Source organism: Silurus aristotelis (assembly GCF_946808225.1).
Source record: "Silurus aristotelis genome assembly, chromosome: 11".
Taxonomy (NCBI): domain Eukaryota; kingdom Metazoa; phylum Chordata; class Actinopteri; order Siluriformes; family Siluridae; genus Silurus; species Silurus aristotelis.
The window spans coordinates 14673805-14695266 of NC_139584.1; the positions used below are offsets into that span (position 1 = coordinate 14673805).

The 21462-nt window shown below is 35.3% G+C and overlaps 1 protein-coding gene and 1 long non-coding RNA gene across 5 annotated transcripts in view; one reads left to right on the plus strand and one right to left on the minus strand.

The window, feature by feature from the left end:
* The window catches only part of LOC310732916, a 302995-nt gene that overhangs the window by 180349 nt on the left and 101184 nt on the right, over positions 1-21462 (plus strand). The gene's annotated exons all lie outside the window — the stretch shown is intronic.
* grid2 (glutamate receptor, ionotropic, delta 2) overlaps positions 1-21462 on the minus strand; it is a 469599-nt gene that overhangs the window by 25204 nt on the left and 422933 nt on the right. For all 4 annotated transcript variants that reach the window (XR_014535572.1, XR_014535573.1, XM_083553625.1 and 1 more), the window contains exons 13-14: positions 20667-20862; positions 1453-1619 (exon numbers count right to left, since the gene is read on the minus strand). Coding sequence is in view for 2 of the 4 variants with exons in the window: in XM_083553625.1 (XP_083409751.1) it covers positions 1453-1619; positions 20667-20862 (363 nt within the window). In the remaining 2 variants the exon portion in view is untranslated. The remainder of the gene's footprint in view (positions 1-1452; positions 1620-20666; positions 20863-21462) is intronic.

Sequence of the window (21462 nt, forward strand, 5' to 3'; positions counted from 1 at the left end):
GCAATACTAAAGAATGTTCTTATATACCGTTATCGATCTCTTTCTGGACTTTTTTCTTATTTTGTTTACAACTAATGTGTGCAAATTATTTTCAGTTAATGCTTATATAACCGAAGAAAATTGTACAGGAGGTACTCCCAATGTCTGCGGACTTTATGCATAGCAGGGCAGGCACACTACGTTTTATCTTACTCTAACATTATTACCAAATTGAAAACTGACTTTCAAGTGACATTTGATAATAAAATCAATGAATAAACCCCTCCCCCAAAAATTATTTAACTACTAGGACATTTAATGTTAAAAGTAGTGGTAAATCTTCTCTCAGATCTAGACTGATCTGTATCAGAAACACTAGCACACTCTTTAATTCTTATAATTTTCTATCATTAGGTTAGAGATTTGGTTGTACATCTAGATGCTGTGTATCTTTTCATACTTGGTTTTACAGCTGTCATAAGTAAGGGTTCCCCTATGAGTTAACCTGCTTATAATTTATGAAACTGTAGGCCAGGGGGTTGCTTGTCACCTCAGGGTTAATAAACAAACATGCATGAAATTATTAGTGGTTGTCAGTGAATGATGAGAGAAGGATAGTATACCAGCCTTGTTTCTGAAAATTAATGCATGATTCCATTGAAGCATTACTTATATCAGCAAAAGTGTGTTTGGTAAACAGCTTATGTATTGCTGATGTGTTGCAGCAGTATTTTGGAGAAACAACCAAACTATTTGGCAAGGATAAATAAAATATCAGATTACGAAGGTGTATGCTTTCATAAGAATCAATTCTAAAACATTACAGGGCATGCTGTTAAAGAAAAATATACAGCAGAGTAGGTGTGGTTCCCCATACTAGAATGACCTAAAGTTAATAAAACAGAAAAATTCAACTTACTTGCAGAGGAACTGCACAGCTCAATGCGTTCTGTGCTTAGAATTTTCCATTTTCCAATTTAACACCTTTTTTTTTTTTACTTTTACCAAGTAATGACATTGGACACATATTTATGAAATGTCTGAAAATCTTAACATTTGCTATGATACCCAGATGTCCCTGTGAGTAAGTTGTTACTATGCAAATGATGACTAGTACCAGAATGAGTTCAGGTATATAAACCTATGACTTGATCTACAGCCCACACTACAGTAAATTAATCCACACTTTTAACATTTTGTTGGATCAATGATCTATTATTTCTTCTACTAATCTATAAATCAGCATTAGGTTTAAATAGGGGACCTTATAAGAACCACATTTCTCAAACCACTAGAAGTGTTTAAAGCAGGCACCAACCTTTCGGCCTTTCTAAACTTAGCTTGCTGCTGATAAGGCACCGGATATTCCATGAAATATTCCATGTATGCTGCTGAAAATCCATATTTGTGCTATGCTTAAAGATTTTAGGTGACAGATTCTACACAACAAAGTGGGTGCATGTGTGTTGGTACCTCTGAGAAAAGATGTCTCTGTAAGGGCTGCCATGCTGCATGGCAATGCCGTAGCCTCTGTCTGGTGCATTGTTGCTCACAGTGTAGAAGGAGCAGTCCTCATCATTAATGGCCACATACTCCAGCACAGCTGCATCCCACACAAATGCAAAGCGGCCGTACTTTACCTGATAGAGAGAAAAAGAGAAAGAGAGACGGGGACAACATAATTGAATAAGAAACTAAAAAAAAAATCATAATATTTTTAAAAACAACCCATCTCTAAAATATGCATGGAGATAAATAAATGTAATTATAAAACCAAATAGAAAAGCTGAAAGACTGAATTATTGTCTAATAATGCTAGCAGAGTTAATCAAGATGAAAAGTGGAAAAGGGAAAAGTGCACTAATGAAAAGGAAAACATCTGCTTTTACTAAGAACACAATGTGGCTCACTTTAACTGATGGTCAATAGCTTATAATAAGGTAATGAACACTCAATGAAAAAATACAACTTAATTGGACTACTTTTTATCAGCGAAAAAATTACACACCAAAATGTCTAATAGTAGAGATTCCACCCCCCCCAAAAAAACCCCCCAAAAAACCAAAAAAACCAAAATAAACAAAAACAGTCATATCGATAAAAATGTGTTAAACCTGTTGCTGATTTAATGCTCTTACACAAAATCGATTTATACTGTTCTTAACAACACTAGTTTTCCCAATTTCCTTATTTTTCTATATAAAGACCAGCTGCATAGTAGCCATAAGAGCTCAAAGGGAAAATTTTTCTTTTCAAAAAGCCAAAGAAAAGCCGAATTCATTCTGGTTTCATCAGTGTCTGTGCCTAGCATCCATTCAGCACTGATTGCTAGACAGCAGACTGAAAGACAGGAATTCGTTTGCAGTATATGAGGTAGTGCCTTAATCCATTCATGTGAAAGAAGTCCACCTCTCTGCTCAGAGAACTTTTCAAAGTTACGTTTTATGCAAAAATCAATTGGCCTTGACACTTCTACTTCTTTTACGCACATGTGGATCTCAGGTGAAGTTACTCTGAATGTTTCATGTTTTTCAATTAATCTGATATCAATGCAAGATTAATGATTATTGCTTTACTTAACTAAAATCAAAGCAGAAAACAAAGAAAAAAGCCCCCATTTTATGTGCAAGGCAGGTTTCTGACATTTTTATAGTACATTCATAAAAGTTGCATGAATCTACAATCAAGCTGCTTCAGGAAATCAGAGAGGGAGAGAAAGAGAGAGAGAGAGATAGAGGGAGGGAGAGAGAGATTTTTTTTTTAGAAAAACTGCCAAGTAAATAGCCAATATATAAATGTGTAAGCATAAATATCTGACTTATTGCACACCGTCTGACTAGCTCAATCATGCAGCTACAGGTCATTATGTACTACTCTGTCAATTTGTTGATATGAAAATGGGGTTTAAAAGCTTTCGTCAACCCGAGTCCTTCAGCGGATTTACATCCATTCAAATTTTCTCATGACGGAGGGAGCTGCAACATCTTTGCAACCACAGCAGTCACAACATTAGCAAAAGCAGTTTAGGAATTCAAATTAGGTCTTCATCCATATTTACTATCTTATCTATTTTGCTCTTCACTGTAACTCAGATGTACTGTATGAGTGCAATACCTCTTGCTATAATTTCACAACTGACTAAATCAGTGTTTCTCAACTTGGGTTCCACAGACCACAAGGGGATAATTACAGGGTGTTCGGGGGTGATTTAAGTACAAATAAATATAAAATATATTTTCTGAAAACCTGCAGACTTACTATAAACTTAAAGCTTAGTCATGTGCATTCAGAACCCTTACACTAATATGGTTCATTCTCAAGTGATTCTCGATCTTTGTTCATCATGTCATTATTAATGCAAGTATAATTTGCCTTTTGCCCAACATTAATAAGATTATTAAACAAATGATAATTCAAAGTGATAATCAAATAAAAGCATATTGTAAGCAATAAAATGTGTGAACAATTCTCTGTTCAGCCCAGGCTGCAAAGATTAGTAAACTGCAAAGTTTAACTTTGGTAGGAAAAATACTAACAAGGCTGTATGTCAATACATAGCATGAAATATTAATGTCAATGTACATAAATGCCACAGCGAATAATAAACAATGTGAACAACAGGCAGGATATCAAATCTAATATTGATCCCAAAGCTGAATTAACATAGACACTTGGTGTATGAAAATGTGTAGAGTAGACTACTTATAAATATATTATAATATCTATTATTAGAGTGTGTTTAAAGAAGTAGATGCCAAACTCCTGAACCATCTAGAGACGTACCAGTGCCAATTGGATCCCACTGCATGTGTGGAGTTTGACATTGGACCTCCTGGAGTGTTTAAAGGCTCTGGCATGGAGAAGCTGATGCTGGATCTATGATGATTACAAATGTTGAGCTCAGTAGCTCCTACTTTTATACCAAAGACTGTTGAAAGAACATTTACTTATAATCTTATACTCCTGTACTCATGTTAGTTTTCTCTCTCCAGTGTTCTGTATTGTTTAAAGATTTATGATCAAACTCTTGATGTCACCCAAATGAGGATGGGTTCCCCTTTTGAGTCTGGTCCCTCTCAAGGTTTCTTCCTCATAACATCTTGCTCATCAGGGATAAATACACACCATTCACCTTGACTGTTAATTTCTGTAAAGCTGCTTTGAGACAATGTCTGTTGTAAAAAAACGCTATACAAATAAACGTGACTTGACTTGACTTGTGTGGGATGCAGGTTTGCTTGCAGGTATGCTTCCTCCTTTCCTCTCTAAGTGACTATGCAAGAACACTAAATTGAAGACCAGAGGCTGAATAGTGTGCATTTAAGCATACCAGTGCCCGTTTACAATGATTTCATTTCAATTGACCTCAGAAGGCCAGGGTGGAAAACATGCAGGTAACACAAAAGCCATAGCTGCAATAGAGTTAGTCTGGGCCACAGAAAGAAAATGGAACTATAGGACCATGAGGCAGAGCAAAAAACCTTGAGGTCTGGCATAATGTAAAAGAATAAAAAAAAACAGAGTGGTGTTGCTAGTTCTTGTGGCAGAGAACATTAAGAAGAGGACGATAAAGCGGGTCTCAGATTGAGAGTGGTGCAGCCTGCAGTCATGGCAATCAGGAAGGTTTGATTCTAATTGTGCCAAGGTAATTTGCAGCAATTTTCCCATGAACAAATGATTCTGTGCACATCCTAATCACATCAGTATTTTCCTGGGGAACACACACACACACACACACACACACACACACACACACACACACACACACACACACACACACACACACATACACATACACACACACACACACACACACACACACACACACACACACAAACACTGCTACCTTCCCTACAGAAAAGCTCTGTAACCAAATGCACAAACATACAAAATACATACATGTTTCAGGTTTATATATATATATATATATATATATATATATATATATATATATATATATATATATATATATATATATATATATATATATATATATATATATATATATATATATATATATAGTCTTTACCTGTGGCGTCTAATGATGCAAAGTTAAAGCTTTTGAAGCTTTTCTACATAACTAAACTTTTTGTTCTTGTAATATCTTGGTAAACGAATTTCGAATTATTTGATATTTTAGGGATCTGAAATATCCAAATTATTTGGCTCACAAAATAAATTCATTGATTATTTATTAACCATAACCTCATAATTCTGATCAATACAATGTGGAGCTGAAAAAAAAGCAATAAATAAATAAATGATTGCGCTGAGTAAAAGCGAAAAGTGTAGCTCATTAATGCACATTATTAGAAGTTTCTGAAGGGACTTGTACAACAACAAAGTAATTGCATCCGATAATAGGTATAATAATAACCTATGCACGCCCTTGTTTTAATACAATGACATTTATGTTTACACCACCTTTCATCAGGTGTACACTTAAAAGGTCATCAGCAAATATAAATTATCTTCAGTGTCACTATATTAGCTGAACACGAAGGCACATTAGCTAATAAAAAAGGACATTTCTTCTAGCAAAACATCCAGACTCCCTGTGACACAGCCAGCCTTTGTTGCTCTCACGCTGGGTTTCCTTCTCATACCTAAGTCTCATACCTTAAAGGTCTGATGTTCACACTCCAGTTCTAAACCCATCTCATCTTGATTAACCCATCTTCAATAATCCATTTTGGTGGAATAGGTTTTGGGCTGCAAATTTGTATTAGATAAATGGAAAAATAATGGATGTGACCAATTAGACATAATTTCTAGCATACTACAAAAATCTGTCTTAATATAAATAATATAAAGTTAAATAAATAAACCATAAAAACTAGGTCTCATGCACACCAATACTCTATTTATACATGCTGAGGTATACGATATTAAACACCAAAGTAGATTCAAGTGGTAACTATATCTGAGTTGATTTTATGAAAATTTTAATAATAAGCATCACACATGTTCTTAAAAAATATAAGAATATGCAGAGTTGGCTACTTTTTTAACAAAAAAAATATATATAACAAAAAAAATGTAACTCAAAAAAGATATGTGCTCATTTGTATGTAAGATCTAATACAAGCTTATTTTTCAGATGTGTGCTGAGCAACAGTTAGCAAGCAATGAGAAAAATTATATGGTGAGACTTAATAATCAGCTCCTCTGATAAAGAGACTATGTCCCACCACTTGGTTTCAATGTGCTTATTAGACAGGTCAAACTCCTAATTAAAAACAAATGTGCCAGCTGTAAAAATTGAAAGGTTGATATTGTTACCTTTCAAATATGTAATAAGAATATCTTACCAAGTAAACATACCAAGTAGTTTCACTGTTATTGGGTTCTATAATTTTCATGAGAACCAGTGCTTTGGGGTTGCCGGGTTTTCAAAATCCCCAAATTTTGCCCAAAGGTCAATAATTCACAGTCATGGCTATCAATGTCAATACCTGCATTAACCCCTAACTCCAACCCCCCCTATTAATCTTAATCACATTTGTCTAACATTTATATGACAATTAGTTTGACCTTCATAATTCAACACCACTCACTATATGTTTGCCCTGTTTTTTTTACTTATTGATATAAAAATTAAATGAGTAAATGACTTGAAGTACAATAGAGTATCATTAATTGGGTGTGTTTGGTAGAAGATGAGGATGGTTGAGCAGCAGTGTGTTTATAAAGAAGGCTCACACAAATGGCTAGTTCTCAAAACAGGTCCTTTGTGGAATAACACACAAAAGAGGAGCAGAACTGTGAACAGAATTCTCTACCATACTGTTCCTCCTCCTCCCTAAGTGGCCTTGAGCTGTCATTAGTGCTTTATGTCTTTTAGAAAACTGAAAAAAAGGCAATTAACAGTTTATCATAAAACATATGCAGATTGGCAAGCATCTCCTCAAAGATACAAGCTGGTATGAGATTGGGGAATAATTAAAGACAGATGTTCATAAAAAGTCCAAGACCATTCACTATGCTAGAGCTGAAACCATTACTAATCTAAAACAACATAAATTGTTTTAAAATTGACACTTGAGTTGTGATGATGAAAAATATAAATTATAAAATGAAAATTAAAACTTTTTCTGACCATGTCATTACAGTGGAACTGTCATGCTCCCAGACTTTATATTCATTATACACCCCAAATAAATGAATTAAGTAAAATTGCATAGAACATTTTGTAAAAAATTAAAAAACCAAAAAAACCAAACAAAAAAAAGGCTTTGTTTAGAAAAGGATAAAGAAAAACAGCAGAAAACTGCTTTCTCAGACATCTTTTTATCATGATATATTTTTTTCCATTTGTTTTTATTTTGAGGTAATAATATTTGTAAAAGTGAAAGGAAAAATTCTTCTGCCATGTTTTGATAAACCTGTCAGCCATCTTATTGGCAGCATGGGAAGAGAACACAGTTCTGTAATTGGTAGTGAAAGTGTAAGCATTGAAACAGAATGCAACAAGTCTGGCAGAGTGTAAAAATAAATTTTCTTCTTGTAACTGAAGTGAAACTGGTGGCTGGAGTCAAACCACTGAAAATTCAGCTGTAAATCAGCTTTAGGGCTAGGTGTACAAAGTTTTTTGCACATGGTTTAGGTGTTATCGGGCTACATTTGATGCAAAATGTATTTGTATATGCTCCTCCTTAAACTTACTTTGAGTACTGTGTATGTGGCCACACAACATACAGGAGAGAGCATTATGCAAAACTTTGAATGTCAAGGGCAATATGGAAGAAGAAATGGAAAATATGGTTGTCTCTGGACGATTACTGGCAGTCAGTTTTGTGCACGATTATACACTTCCTACTACCAAATGCAACTATCTTTACCCTCAGTTAGACCAGATGCATGGCTTTCCCACATTAGCGGGATATTTTTGAATTATTATTATTATTATTATTATTATTATTATTATTATTATTATTATTATATTATTCTCATATATATATATATATATATATATATATATATATATATATATATATATATATATATATATATATATATATATATATATACATATATATATATATAAATATATATAACCGGGTTCCACTGTATATATATATATATATATATATATATATATATATATATATATATATATATATATATATATATATATATATATATATATATATATAGTGGAACCCGGTTATCTCGCCCTCGGTTACCTCGACAACCCTATTTAAGTCGACGTTTTTGAAGTGAAACCGCCAAATTCTCGCTTTTTCTAAGCATTTTTTATCGGGTATGTCGACTTTTTTATGCCGGACCCTAATATCTCGAGCACAGGGGGGGAAAGATTTTCCATTTAACGTCGGTTATCTCGGTGCAGCCGCAGAAGAACTCGCGGAAGTGGCGGAAAAACCAACATATACCAACAATAACGGACAGTGAGAGTGTGGAAGTGTAAATAGGAGCTGGTGATGATGCTAAACGAGCACCATATGTGCGCGATTAAAGCCGGGAGCTTCAGAGAAAGCGGCCGAGAAAGCACCTGACACGTTGAAGGGGGTGTGGCAGGTGGATTCATGACAGATAAACATGTACTGTATGTATTTTTATAGCATGCCTTCATCAAACAAATCGCGGCAACGCTGTTGTGTAAAAAAACCCTTAAAAAACACGTGCATGCACATTCTCATTTATTAACGCACATCATGTACATAAAGAAATTTCAAGCACCTTAATATATTGCCGCCATTTTGATTTTCGTTTATCTCGATCATCGGTTACCTCGATGCTTTTTGGCACCCCCCCTAGGACATCGACGTAACCGGGTTCCACTGTATATATATATATATATATACAGTGAGGAAAATAAGTATTTGAACACCCTGCTATTTTGCAAGTTCTCCCACTTAGAAATCATGGAGGGGTCTGAAATTGTCATCGTAGGTGCATGTCCACTGTGAGAGACATAATCTAAAAAAAAAAATCCAGAAATCACAATATATGATTTTTAAACTATTTATTTGTATGATACAGCTGCAAATAAGTATTTGAACACCTGTCTATCAGCTAGAATTCTGACCCTCAAAGACCTGTTAGTCTGCCTTTAAAATGTCCACCTACACTACATTAATTATCCTAAATTAGATGCACCTGTTTGAGGTCGTTAGCTGCATAAAGACACTTGTCCACCCCATACAATCAGTAAGAATCCAACTACTAACATGGCCAAGACCAAAGAGCTGTCCAAAGACACTAGAGACAAAATTGTACACCTCCACAAGGCTGGAAAGGGCTATGGGGAAATTGCCAAGCAGCTTGGTGAAAAAAGGTCCACTGTTGGAGCAATCATTAGAAAATGGAAGAAGCTAAACATGACTGTCAATCTACCTCGGACTGGGGCCCCATGCAAGATCTCACCTCGTGGGGTCTCATTGATCCTAAGGAAGGTGAGAAATCAGCCCAGAACTACACGGGAAGAGCTGGTTATTGACCTGAAAAGAGCTGGGACCACCGTTTTCAAGGTTACTGTTGGTAATACACTAAGACATCATGGTTTGAAATCATGCATGGCACGGAAGGTTCCCCTGCTTAAACCAGCACATGTCCAGGCACGTCGTAAGTTTGCCAAGGACCATTTGGATGATCCAGAGGAGTCATGGGAGAAAGTCATGTGGTCAGATGATACCAAAATAGTATAATTCCACTAAACGTGTTTGGAGGAAGAAGAATGATGAGTACCATCCCAAGAACACCATCCCTACTGTGAAGCATGGGGGTGGTAGCGTCATGCTTTGGGGGTGTTTTTCTGCACATGGGACAGGGCGACTGCACTGTATTAAGGAGAGGTTGACTGGGGCCATGTATTGCGAGATTTTGGGGAACAACCTCTTTCCCTCAGTTAGAGCATTGAAGATGGGTCGAGGTTGGGTCTTCCAACATGACAATGACCCGAAGCACACAGCCAGGATAACCAAGGAGTGGCGCTGTAAGAAGCATATCAAGGTTCTGGCATGGCCTAGCCAGTCTCCAGACCTAAACCCAATAGAGAATCTTTGGAGGGAGCTCAAACTCCGTGTTTCTCAGCGACAGGCCAGAAACCTGACTGATCTAGAGAAGATCTGTGTGGAGGAGTGGGCCAAAATCCCTCCTGCAGTTTGTGCAAACCTAAACTACAGGAAAACTACAGGAGAACTTGCAAAATAGCAGGGTGTTTAAATACTTATTTTCCTCACTGTATATATATATATATATATATATATATATATATATATATATATATATATATATATATATATATATATATATATATATAGTATATTTGATCATGACAAAACAATAAAACAGTTTAAATACCTTTGTGAAATAACTATTAGTTAAACTAGGGCCTTTAGTGCTGCTTGCAAATTCTGATCTGCCAACCCTGGCCATATTGCACAGATACATTTTTATTCATCTAAAAAGGTATTGATAAAATGAAACAAGACTTTGTGACATTGACTAATTTTTAATTCATTTTAAGTAAGTACCACAAGAAAATGTAATGCATTAATGACTTCAGTATTAAGTAGTAATAAGCATTTAGAATGAATAATTTCTGTTCAATTCTTTCTTCTAAGGATGGTGAATTCTCTATGTCTGAGCTTTTCCACAAGCTTTTAAATCGCAGTTTGTTTCCCAGGCAGAGTGCATTTAGTCGGCAGTTTGAGGCGTGGTATGCATAATGAGTTACAGCCATAGTAAACTGAATGTTAATTTCATATGCATTTTGTGCCGCCCCTCCTTATATATGCACATCTGGCCCTCTGTCTCTTCAAGTGTTTGCTATTAATAAATGAATGACTGCAAATAACTATAACAGCAAATTTGGCCTTGAAAATGAGTCTGCATATAAGCCTCTGTATTTCTTTGATCTATTCTGCCAACACACTGGAGTAATAAATAATCCTTTTCAAAAGTGGGCGAGTGGGAAGGAAGATGATCTGGGAGTGTTTCCCTTTCAAGCTTCTGCACAAAGGCCTTTCTGCAAACATAAAGAATATAGACATATTGCTGTAAGCTTAAACTAAGGGTGGAAAGCACTGTGACCCCTGTGTGTACCTCTACTTTCTGCCCTTCCTGCTGCTTTGAAGAGCCAAGTTGTAGGTTATCTCAATTAACATAGACAGCATTTGGCTGAGCCTCTACTCCTTCCCCAATTTAGTTCAGGCTAGATGTCCTGGAACCTCTGAGAAAAGTATAATATATATGGGTCTTCACCCCATTTCATCTCCAGAGGCTAAATTTTTTCTGCCCTCTTAATGTCAATTTCAATGAGAATTTGGGACAAGTCAGAGAGGAGTTACACATATGGTTCATTTGACCAGTACATTACTATGTAAAACGTTGATACACATTAGGCCATATTCAGAGTTAGGTTCAAAAGCATAGTGAGAAGTTAATATTAAAATGACACTGATTAGTTAAAAAAATTCAGACTTATGTGAGATATAATAGTTTTGGGTAGAAGTTTGCTGAAAAAAATTAGTCATTTCTTACTTATGCAAAATTCTGACCTTGTACTCCATTTGGTTTTCTTGCATAATATTATCTTAAGTGAGGCGCATTATCAAATCTAGCGCCACTGTATTCAAATGTAATGTACTCACAATATGTAGATCTGAAATATTATAAATGAATTTAAAAAATCCAAAGCGGCCATTCAAGGTCAATGTACATTGCATTAATATGTCACAATATATTAATTAATATTATAGTATAATCCCTTCAAAATGCACAAGATAATTTGTTTCTTGAAACAAGATCAGATGCAGAGACTAAATATGAGAAACGTTTACTACAAAAATACTGATGGGAGGTGTATGCATTGATGGTATAATTTCAGTTCTGTATAAGATCTGTGTAGCTACATATGGGCAAGCTCATTTCAATCAATTTTATCCAATCTCATTTATAAAAAAAGAAACAATATTTTTGTGCACTTTAAGGGATGATAATACAGTAATAGTTAATCACATTTGTCAAATTTATGCAATGAACATTGGCCTTGAATGGCCAATGAATGGTCACTTTGTATTTTTTGGGGGGGAAAATGGAGCACTATTATGTTGCACACAAATCTGAATTTTGAATACAGATTTGCACAATGTGTTTTAAATCAATTATGCAAATATTGACTTTTGTGGCACCAGGAAATATCTGTCCTGCCATCCAATGAAATGTCCAGATTTGTGAGTTCAGATTCATATGTAAGTTGGAAGGTTATGAAACCACAACTGGTTTTATTTCACAGAAAGGAAACACGGTTTGGTTTTATTCTCTGTCTTAATGTATAGTGACACCAATGAATCAAGAAAATGTAAAAGGTCATATATAAATATTTGAACAATTTTGCGAGGTTATGGAAGCTGCAGCATAAAAAAATGCAGCGAATGATCCGATTTGTAAATCTTAGTATTGAAATGTTGCTAGGATTGACGGTGCACAAAACAGAAACAGAGAGCAAAACGTTCTGACCCAGTTCCTGCAGATTTCCTGTGCATCAAGGAGAGAATGTTGTGCACGGTGGGTCAAAGTCATCCTTGCACTTCTCTCCTGTGTGTCAGAGTGATGACAGTAAAGCACAGATCACAAGTGTCGTCAGCTCTCTTGAAGAAAAAGCAGCCATGTTTCCCTCAGGAAACAACAGACACAGGCTTCTAAATCACACAGTCTAGCTAGTATTTTACTAAGGCACACAAATCCACCCTTACACAGATACACAAGTAAATAATCACACTTCACAGGCATGTATTTTTCAGTCTTATCCTTACTGATCTCCTCAACTTATACTGACAAGCAGACATGCACGCACACACAGCACACGTGTAACTCCAAAGTACTTGAAAGAGTTTATGTGGAGTAAGGGTTCTTTTACTGTGTCTAACTATAGAAAAACTCTCTCGTTAAAAAGTTATGATGTGCAAGAAAATGGAACAATGAATTGCATAAATGATTAAAACAGTTCTCATAGATCATCAAGTATACTTTCAGGGGAAAGATATTTAATATGTGTAATTGTACCTTATTACACTATTATTGCCATAGTCTATATAATGCCATAGTCTATATAGTCTATATAGTGCCAGATCAAAATGATGCAGAATAACAATTAAATAAACCAAATTTTTTAACATTTTACCCACTCAGCACGTAATCAGTGCTTTATTAGAAGTGCACTTGGAATCTAAAACTGTTAAGGTCCATAGAAGTAGACAGTGATAATATTAACTGTAAAACATCAATTTAATAAAATCTCATTACAGTGATAAAGATTTATTTCTAATTGGTGTCTAGTTAATTAGAATGTTAAATGACTGGTCCAAATAAATGGTCATTCACCTGATTAGACTCAATCGTTCCTATAAGTAAAGCAATGAAGTTTACTTGATTGATACGATTTTTTATAAATGTGGCACAAATGTCACTGTAGACACACATGCATTTTCACACTCTCTTTCTCACGAACACACACACACACACACACACACACACACACACACACACACACACACACACACACACACACACACACACACACACACACACACAAACTTCACCATGTACAGAACATTTACACTTACATAATTTGTTTATCCTGCCAACACACAATTACTTTGATGTGTCTGTTTAATTTCATATATTCATGCTAGTTTAAATATACCTGGACATAAATATACCATTAAGCTAAAACCCTGCTTTTCAGGAGTTCATGTCAGATTTTTTTCTGTCAGGCATCTATTACTGACTTAGGACAACTTAAATGTAGATGCAGTCTAAAAATAAGATTAAGGTAAATCAATGTTGCTACATTACAATGTAAGCATGATAAAAGGTTGTATTCAGACATGGGAAAAGTAAAAAAAAACTGCATAGTTAAAAATTTAATAAATTGCATGTTTTTGTCACTGTCAAATGAAACATGATGCGACATAAAAGCAAGAGACAACTGACAAATAAAAAAAAATAAAAATTATATTGTGCATAAACAATTAAATGGGTGCACAATTTTATGAAGCCACGAAATACAAAATTTTATCATGCTATTAAGTTTATATTTTAAGTGGAATTGATCAAAGAATGTCAACGGTTTTGCTAAAGTTAATGAGCTCTAATATAGAAAAAATACACAAGTTTTAATGATGGCTAATAATCAATTAATAGTGTCAGAGTAATGTGTTAAAAAAAACAGCCTCTAATTTCAAAAGGTTTCTGCCACTGATTCCCTATATAATTTTTATAGTTTATATTTTTAATATTAAACCGAAAGAAGAAGATATTTGTAATATTTTCCTGCTTTCCTTACTGACAAATTTCCTGTTCATGAAACTAAGTTTTATTCTGCTTTTCTTCTATTTTTATGTCACAAGTCTGGATGGCTGTGTTAAAAAAAATCTTCCAACAGAGTTGTATGCTGATTTATTTATTTATTTATGATTAAAGTTTCTAATCTAGCACATCAGTGTAGATTTATTCATTGATAGAGACACAAAGCACTTTTGTACGTCCCTCTGGACAAGGGCATCTGCTAAATGCCACAAATGTAAATGTAATGTAATGTTTATGTAAAATTTGTTACTGTAAGACATTGACACTGAAAGTAATGCTTGCACTTGATGCACATCCAGGCATGACTGTTTTCACCAAACCCCAGCAACTGAGCACAAATCCTGCACAACCTGTCAGAGTAGCTTATACGTCTATCCATCTGACGGCTGAATACTGACGCAATTTTTAGTATTAACTTCTCACTGTACACATAGAACTCAACTTTCAATATGGTTCGAAGAGCATATATAAAAATTTAAGTCTATATTTACTATATTTGCTGTCATAATTAACCTCTACTCTTTTGGAATGATGCTTATTACATTTTGGAGTGTGCTTGTGGAAATGTGTGCTCATTCGGCCACAAGGACATTAGTAAAGTCAGATAATGACGTGGGGTGAGGTGGCCTGGGGTGCAAGCGTTCCAATTTATTTCAAAGGTGTTCAAAATGATTAAAGTCAGATCTCCATAGCAGGCCATTCCAGATCTTCCACTTCAACCCATGTAAAGCATATCTTCAGGAGGCTGATTTTGTGTTCAGTGATGTCATGCATAGACAAAAATATACAAAGCCCCATTTTTGAAATGCTAGTAATGTCAAGGATGCAGCAAGGAGAATCTAAAATAGAAGAAATATGACAATCCTATTATGCTGCTTTTATTGTGACTAGCCTGATACAATGTAAATCTTTGTTGAGAAAATATGTACATGTAAATTATGTATTCTGCAGTATTCCCTCAATAGATCATAAATTCTTCGAGTTCAATGACATGAAATATGAGTCAGTGCAATAAGCTGCTTTGGCATAAACAATTATGGCATGGAGAGACAAAAATGAGCGAGATAAAATAAACCAGCAAAACACATGATGCGATAATAAGTACAACATTTATGGCAAAGGTCTTTCTGGCGAAGATGGAAAATAAAAAGAGAAATTCTGTGAGATGACAAATGAATCAACAGTCACTTTAGACTACACAACAAATCCACTCAGTCCGTGTAAGTTGAATTGAATGATAAAATTTCCACTGCGTAAATGTAGCTTCACGTTGATGACTAAGCATTTAAGAGAGTAGACACAACAGCGAAGAAAAAAAAACTTTTCTTACAACCACATTACGTGCCTCAAATATCATCTGCCAAATGATTTTAAATGTGTCCCAGAAATTCCTTTACTGCAAACAACCCAGGTGCACAGGTGTGGGTGTGTATACTGTATTTGTATGTGTGTGTGTGTATGTGAAATTGCTAAAGAAAATGAGAAGAAACACTAGAAAAGCAGAGTCAGCTGGGGCGAGGCCAGGTAGATTCTTTCGCTTTCAGATCAGATCTGGCCATTCTTTTGGATAAGTGCAGACTTAGAGGACACATTTTAAAGGCTTTGCTGTCTTTCTCGCTATTTGTCTCTTTTCTTCCTGCTCCCCCAGTGATATATTATTTTCTCTGTTTTCCAAAAGTCCATTAGGTCTTGGCGGTAGGCCACTGTGTCTCCCGCAGACAGAGATAAAGACGCGGTGGAGCAGTGAGAGAGCAAACAGAATGCGAATGAGGAGGTTATTGCTGGAGCTTACTGTGAAAAACACACATATTTATGGCATAGACACACTCACACACACACACACACACACACACACAATCTCGAAGTGCACTCCTCTACTCGACACATTCTTCTATAGCTTTGTTTAATTTATTTACAGCACTATAATTGAACTTGGTAGTGTGGTAGACAAAAGCAGGTGACATTCTTTCCCTTTCCCTGCACAGGTATACAGAAGTGGAATTTAATAATCTAAGTTTGGTCATGTTGCTGATGGAATTAAAAATATCTTTGTCTTCAGGTGTCTCACACGTCAATGTTTCCTGCTCGGAATTTACACCACATGCAACTTTCCGTATAATGTGATGAGATTGTGCTCCTTGCTGCCTCTCCCTTTCATCAGTAATGTTCCCCTATTTGTAATTTTTGATTTATCTGGATTTATCTGGAGTAGCTCATTAAAAGTGTGAATAAGAGCAGTGTGTCAGAGAAAAAAAGAAAAATAACGAGGCAAGACACGGGAGATGGTGAATTTGTCTTATCTGATGTGGAACCCTTGTTCACATGGAAGCAAAATGGAACAAAGCAAAACAAAAGAGTTTGTGTGATACCTGAGTAATTTCTTTATTCCCTGGAAAATGTAGAGACTACGAGCATGAAAGAACTTAAATAAAAAAATTTATAAAAATAATCAATCCTGGATTGTGCTCTTGTGGCCTGAATTGTTTTTATCATGTACCATGCTTTTAAATACTTTAAGTCACAGAGAAATGCTAAACTGAGTCAGACTTCAGAAGTAGATCTCTTTCACTAGGCTAATGGATTAAAGTTTTGCATAAATGCACTGTAAAAGACTGCCTTTTTAGGACTTAACTAAAAAAGTGGCTGCAGACGACTAGACTTTATAAAGCCCATTTTACTACAAAGACGATCTGCTCCCAATGAACCACTAAGACCCAGTGAGTCCGATTATTTTTTTAAGAATTTTCTTATCTCACTTGAACCACTACAATGCTTTCTCGTCCTCTGTCTCATGCTCTGTATCGCTCTATTCAACCGTTCCACTTTAAGCTATAGCCACTGGGGGCTCCTTCTGATGCCTAGCAACAATTCACAGCTAAATCAATCAGACGAGAGGAGATAAGCCTCAGCTGATTTCCTTCAAAGCTGCTATTTTTCCTATTCTTATCCTCTATTTGGCCCTTCCCGTTGATGCCCACTCAAAATTATGTAGCCCCTCTGCCCTCAATTCTTCTCTACTTGTTCAGAGAAACATTAAAGTAACCATGAGTCTATGGTTTGTGCACACTCTAAAACTTTTTTTATTTTATTTCAGAAATTCATCTTGTGTTCTTTAACTCATTTCCTGTTTTTGTGCTCCCCTGTTCTTTGTTTCCACTGTTCACTCTCCCTATATACAATATGTTATGTGTTTTCTCCTCCTAGTTGCAAAGCATCTGTTGTCAGTGTTACTCAATTTATCCTTCACATCATGTACTTATGTTGGTTACATAGTTCTCGATTTCCACAGATCATGTTTCTTGCTGTAATTTATTACAACAAAGAAAAGTTTGTTTTGTACTTTTGCATTACCCTCTGAATTATTCCACCCAGCAGAGGCATAGATGGGGGATTACTATTTTCTGTTTGCTACTTGCCACTTAGCAAGCCTGAGAACATATGATTGTTGAGATCACAGGCAATAAAATACTGAAGATAAAGAAAGATCTGGCTTAAGGAAAACATTCTCCCTATTACTGATTATACATGTATGGAACAGTGGAACATTTGTATTTAATTTTCTATACTTATTCATGTTTTAAATATGTAGATCGTGCCTAATCTTTCTGTTTAACAACATTACTTCTGCTAATGTCTGGTACTGATAATATGGTGATTTTATTTACAACATTTCCTAATATATAGCTCTATACTCTTCGTGAAAATGTATTTCTGTTGATGCAACAGGATTCCATGCTGAACAGTGGCTTCTCTACTGGAAGCGCTATGCTTCTACTGGAAGCAACTCAACCTCTTGGTGAGAGTAGTCACACCGTTATTGTAATACCTCCCACAATCCCGCACCAGTATCTCATATCTCAGTGTGACAACAAGCTAATGATCTAACTGCGAACAGGCTGATAAATAAGTGTTTGTGTAATGAATGAAAAAGTAAAGCTTGTTTCATAACCAGTGTTTGTTCAAATAAAAAAAATAATAAAAAAAACCCCACAGAAACAGAGAATGAGTGCATTAGTTTCTGTTTGGAGAAGCAAATGCAAATGCTTATTGTAATGATGTCATATTGAGTTAGGAAAATAAATAGAATGCAATTACTAATATGCAGAAAATATTATACAGTATGGCATGGTAGCACAGTGGGGAGCATTACAGCCTCACAGCTTGAAGCTCCACATGTTTCACATGTTCTCCCTTTGTTCCTGTGGGTTTTCCTGGGTTCTTCAGTCACCTATTTGAAACATGCCACTAGATAGGTAGGCTACAATATTTCCCCTAAGTCTCAATGGGTATGTGCATTGTTCAGAGTGGTAGACTAATATCTGTAATACGGAGTATTCCCAGCTCATATCCAACCCCAAACTTGACCAGCATAAAGCAGTTAACAGCATATGAAACAATGACCATATAAATATTAACTGATAACATTTAGCTTTTTCTTTACTCATGAAGTTAAAACTTTAATGTACTATACTTTTAACTTTTACTTTAATTAAACTGTGATTCATTTACAATGCATCCAATAGATCAAAGGTTCATATAAATCCTCAAATGCACACATGACCATCTCTATCTTCTATGTTTTGTTAATCTTTTGTGTCAATCATATAGTAAGCTCACATGCTCACATGCCATGACAATCAAACACAATATGTCATCATGCATAGCTAACCAGAAGTCAAGGCCCTATGAGTAAAGCCATTAACTATAACAACTTCTTAAACCCTCAAAGGGCACCAACCACTGAAATGCTATAGCAGAGAATGTAAAGCTGCAAATGTCATGGGGAATATGAGCATGGTGTTTTACTATCATCTTATCTGAGATAAAAAAAAAAAAAAAAGAAGCCCAGGCTAACTCTGTACTACATAATCATGCCTCAGTGATTTTTATCCAATCTTGGTGGTTGCTTTCACAACTTTGCAGATCATTCAAAGATCTGACAAAGCTATCAACAAAGCAAGGAGTGAGGCAAAGGTAAAGTGAGTAAGAAAAAAAGCCTTTGTGCTTTCTTTTATAAATGTGGCGAGTGAGTGAGACATGCATAATCTAGCACCACAATCAATGTAGGATGTTCTGTGACTGCATAACCAGCAATATTATACATCAAAGACAAAGGGATACTTTCACCATGGACAAAAGGGTACTTATCCTTGCCATTTTCAAGGTCAAAAAAGGAGCTCAAAAGCCTATGTGGATAGTGAGAGAGGAACAGCAATGAAAACAGAGGTCTGTATATTCATGGCACTACAAAGACCTTATCCTGCCATACAATATTTATTGGAACACCTGTGATTAAGATTGCCTTAACAAAGCACAGAGTAATGGCAGCAAACCTTAATGACCATTTAATTCCATCTAACCCTGATGGATATGATCAGATGAAAGTGTAAAGCTTGAGCTTTCATGCTCTGCATTTATGTATGCAGTATGCAAGTTAAGCTCAATTTCTAAAATCAAATCAACCTTTGAACATAAAAACAGCAACTATACAGCATTAAACCTGCAACTTGGTATGTAATTAACAGTGGTTATTTTTGCCCTGAAATCAGCAAAGCCTACAAAATACTACAAATAATTAAGGTTGATCTTGGTAAGGCAAGTAGCACTTTAATACTAAATGAGTAAATAGACAATACCACATCATACTATATACAAGTATGGCTTTGTGTTTACACGGACATATTCATTTATTTTTAATACTCAATTGTTTTCTAGTTTCATTCTTAAGTCTCAATGCTGTGAATTGTGTTTTCTTGTTCCCTCTAATTCTGTTATTTTGTATCTCTAGTTAGACTTCTTGGTTTTGACGAATATTTCTTTTCTTAATTCCGAACATGCATTACTCTCATCTGTTTCCATCTGCTCATTATATGACCGTGATGACTAGAGTTAATTAACTAATTTTATGTACATGCATCCTGATTTATTCACCATATTCATGTTATGTAGGCACATACATAAATGATTATGTTTTCGAAAAATAAAAAGCAAATTTGAACAAGCAGTATTCAGAAAAATAAATCAAATTAATATGGTGGTGTTTCCAGTCTTTAACACAAAATCAATTCTCACTTCATATCCTGAACATTAATTATGCATGTTTATTTAAAAAAATTGTATTCTGATTTTAAATCAGGGAAGGAACCACTGAACAGAAAATATATTAGTGGTATTGAGCTAAGATTTTTGTTACACATCATATCAAAGGATACTGATGGAAATAATTTTTCAGTCAGAAATCTGTACATTGTCGAGAAAGACACATTTGTTTCATTATTGTCTATTGTTGCCCAAAACTAAATATAAATAAGACATCTTTTAGTGTCTGATTCACATGCGATGGCCTACCGCACCTTGCGAATACCCTCCTTTGAATCCTCCACATTATTATCAGCTCCTCCTGACTGATTGATCATCCTCCACATCTGCGAGTACATGGGATCTCGTTCAAAAGGGTTCATGCCTTTGCTGCGCAGCTGGTCATACACGGCAGAGTCCAGCACAGTGCCGTACGGCAGCTCTGTTTGCTTAGAGAGGTCCTGGAGTGACCTGAAGAAAGAACAAACAACACTCAGCATGTGGCCATCCTTAATGCTCCGGTATATCAGGAACCAACTTGAAATATGGTTTAGATTAAAATATTTACAGATAAAAAGATTGTAATTATATTTGGATTACTGAAACCTGCACTGCATAGTCACAATTATGTACAAATATGCATTCCTTTCTCACTCTCACACCACCTACTTTCATTTACACATTTACAAAGTTACACATATTATTATATCGCATTATATCACACATTATGTGTGTTATATTGCAGTTCCCTTAGACACCTAAATTAATCTTGCCTCCATTTAAAAGCTGGCAAGCTCACAGACTCACACTTCATCTAGAAATGAACATTCAAGTTAAGTAATTGAAATATAACAAGCACATAGCACCATCTGTACCTTTGGGGGGCGAGAGCATTGCTAATTGAAAAATTAAATCTTTAAAGATACCAAACATTGATATATTTTTTTATGATAATTCTTAACAGTTAATTGTGTCACTTATCTTTTGCCCCAAATTTCTTATTCAAATCCTTTTAAAGGCAACAAATGTGAGCAGAGTGTTTGCTTTGATTAGACCTTAGAGTGGAGGTCA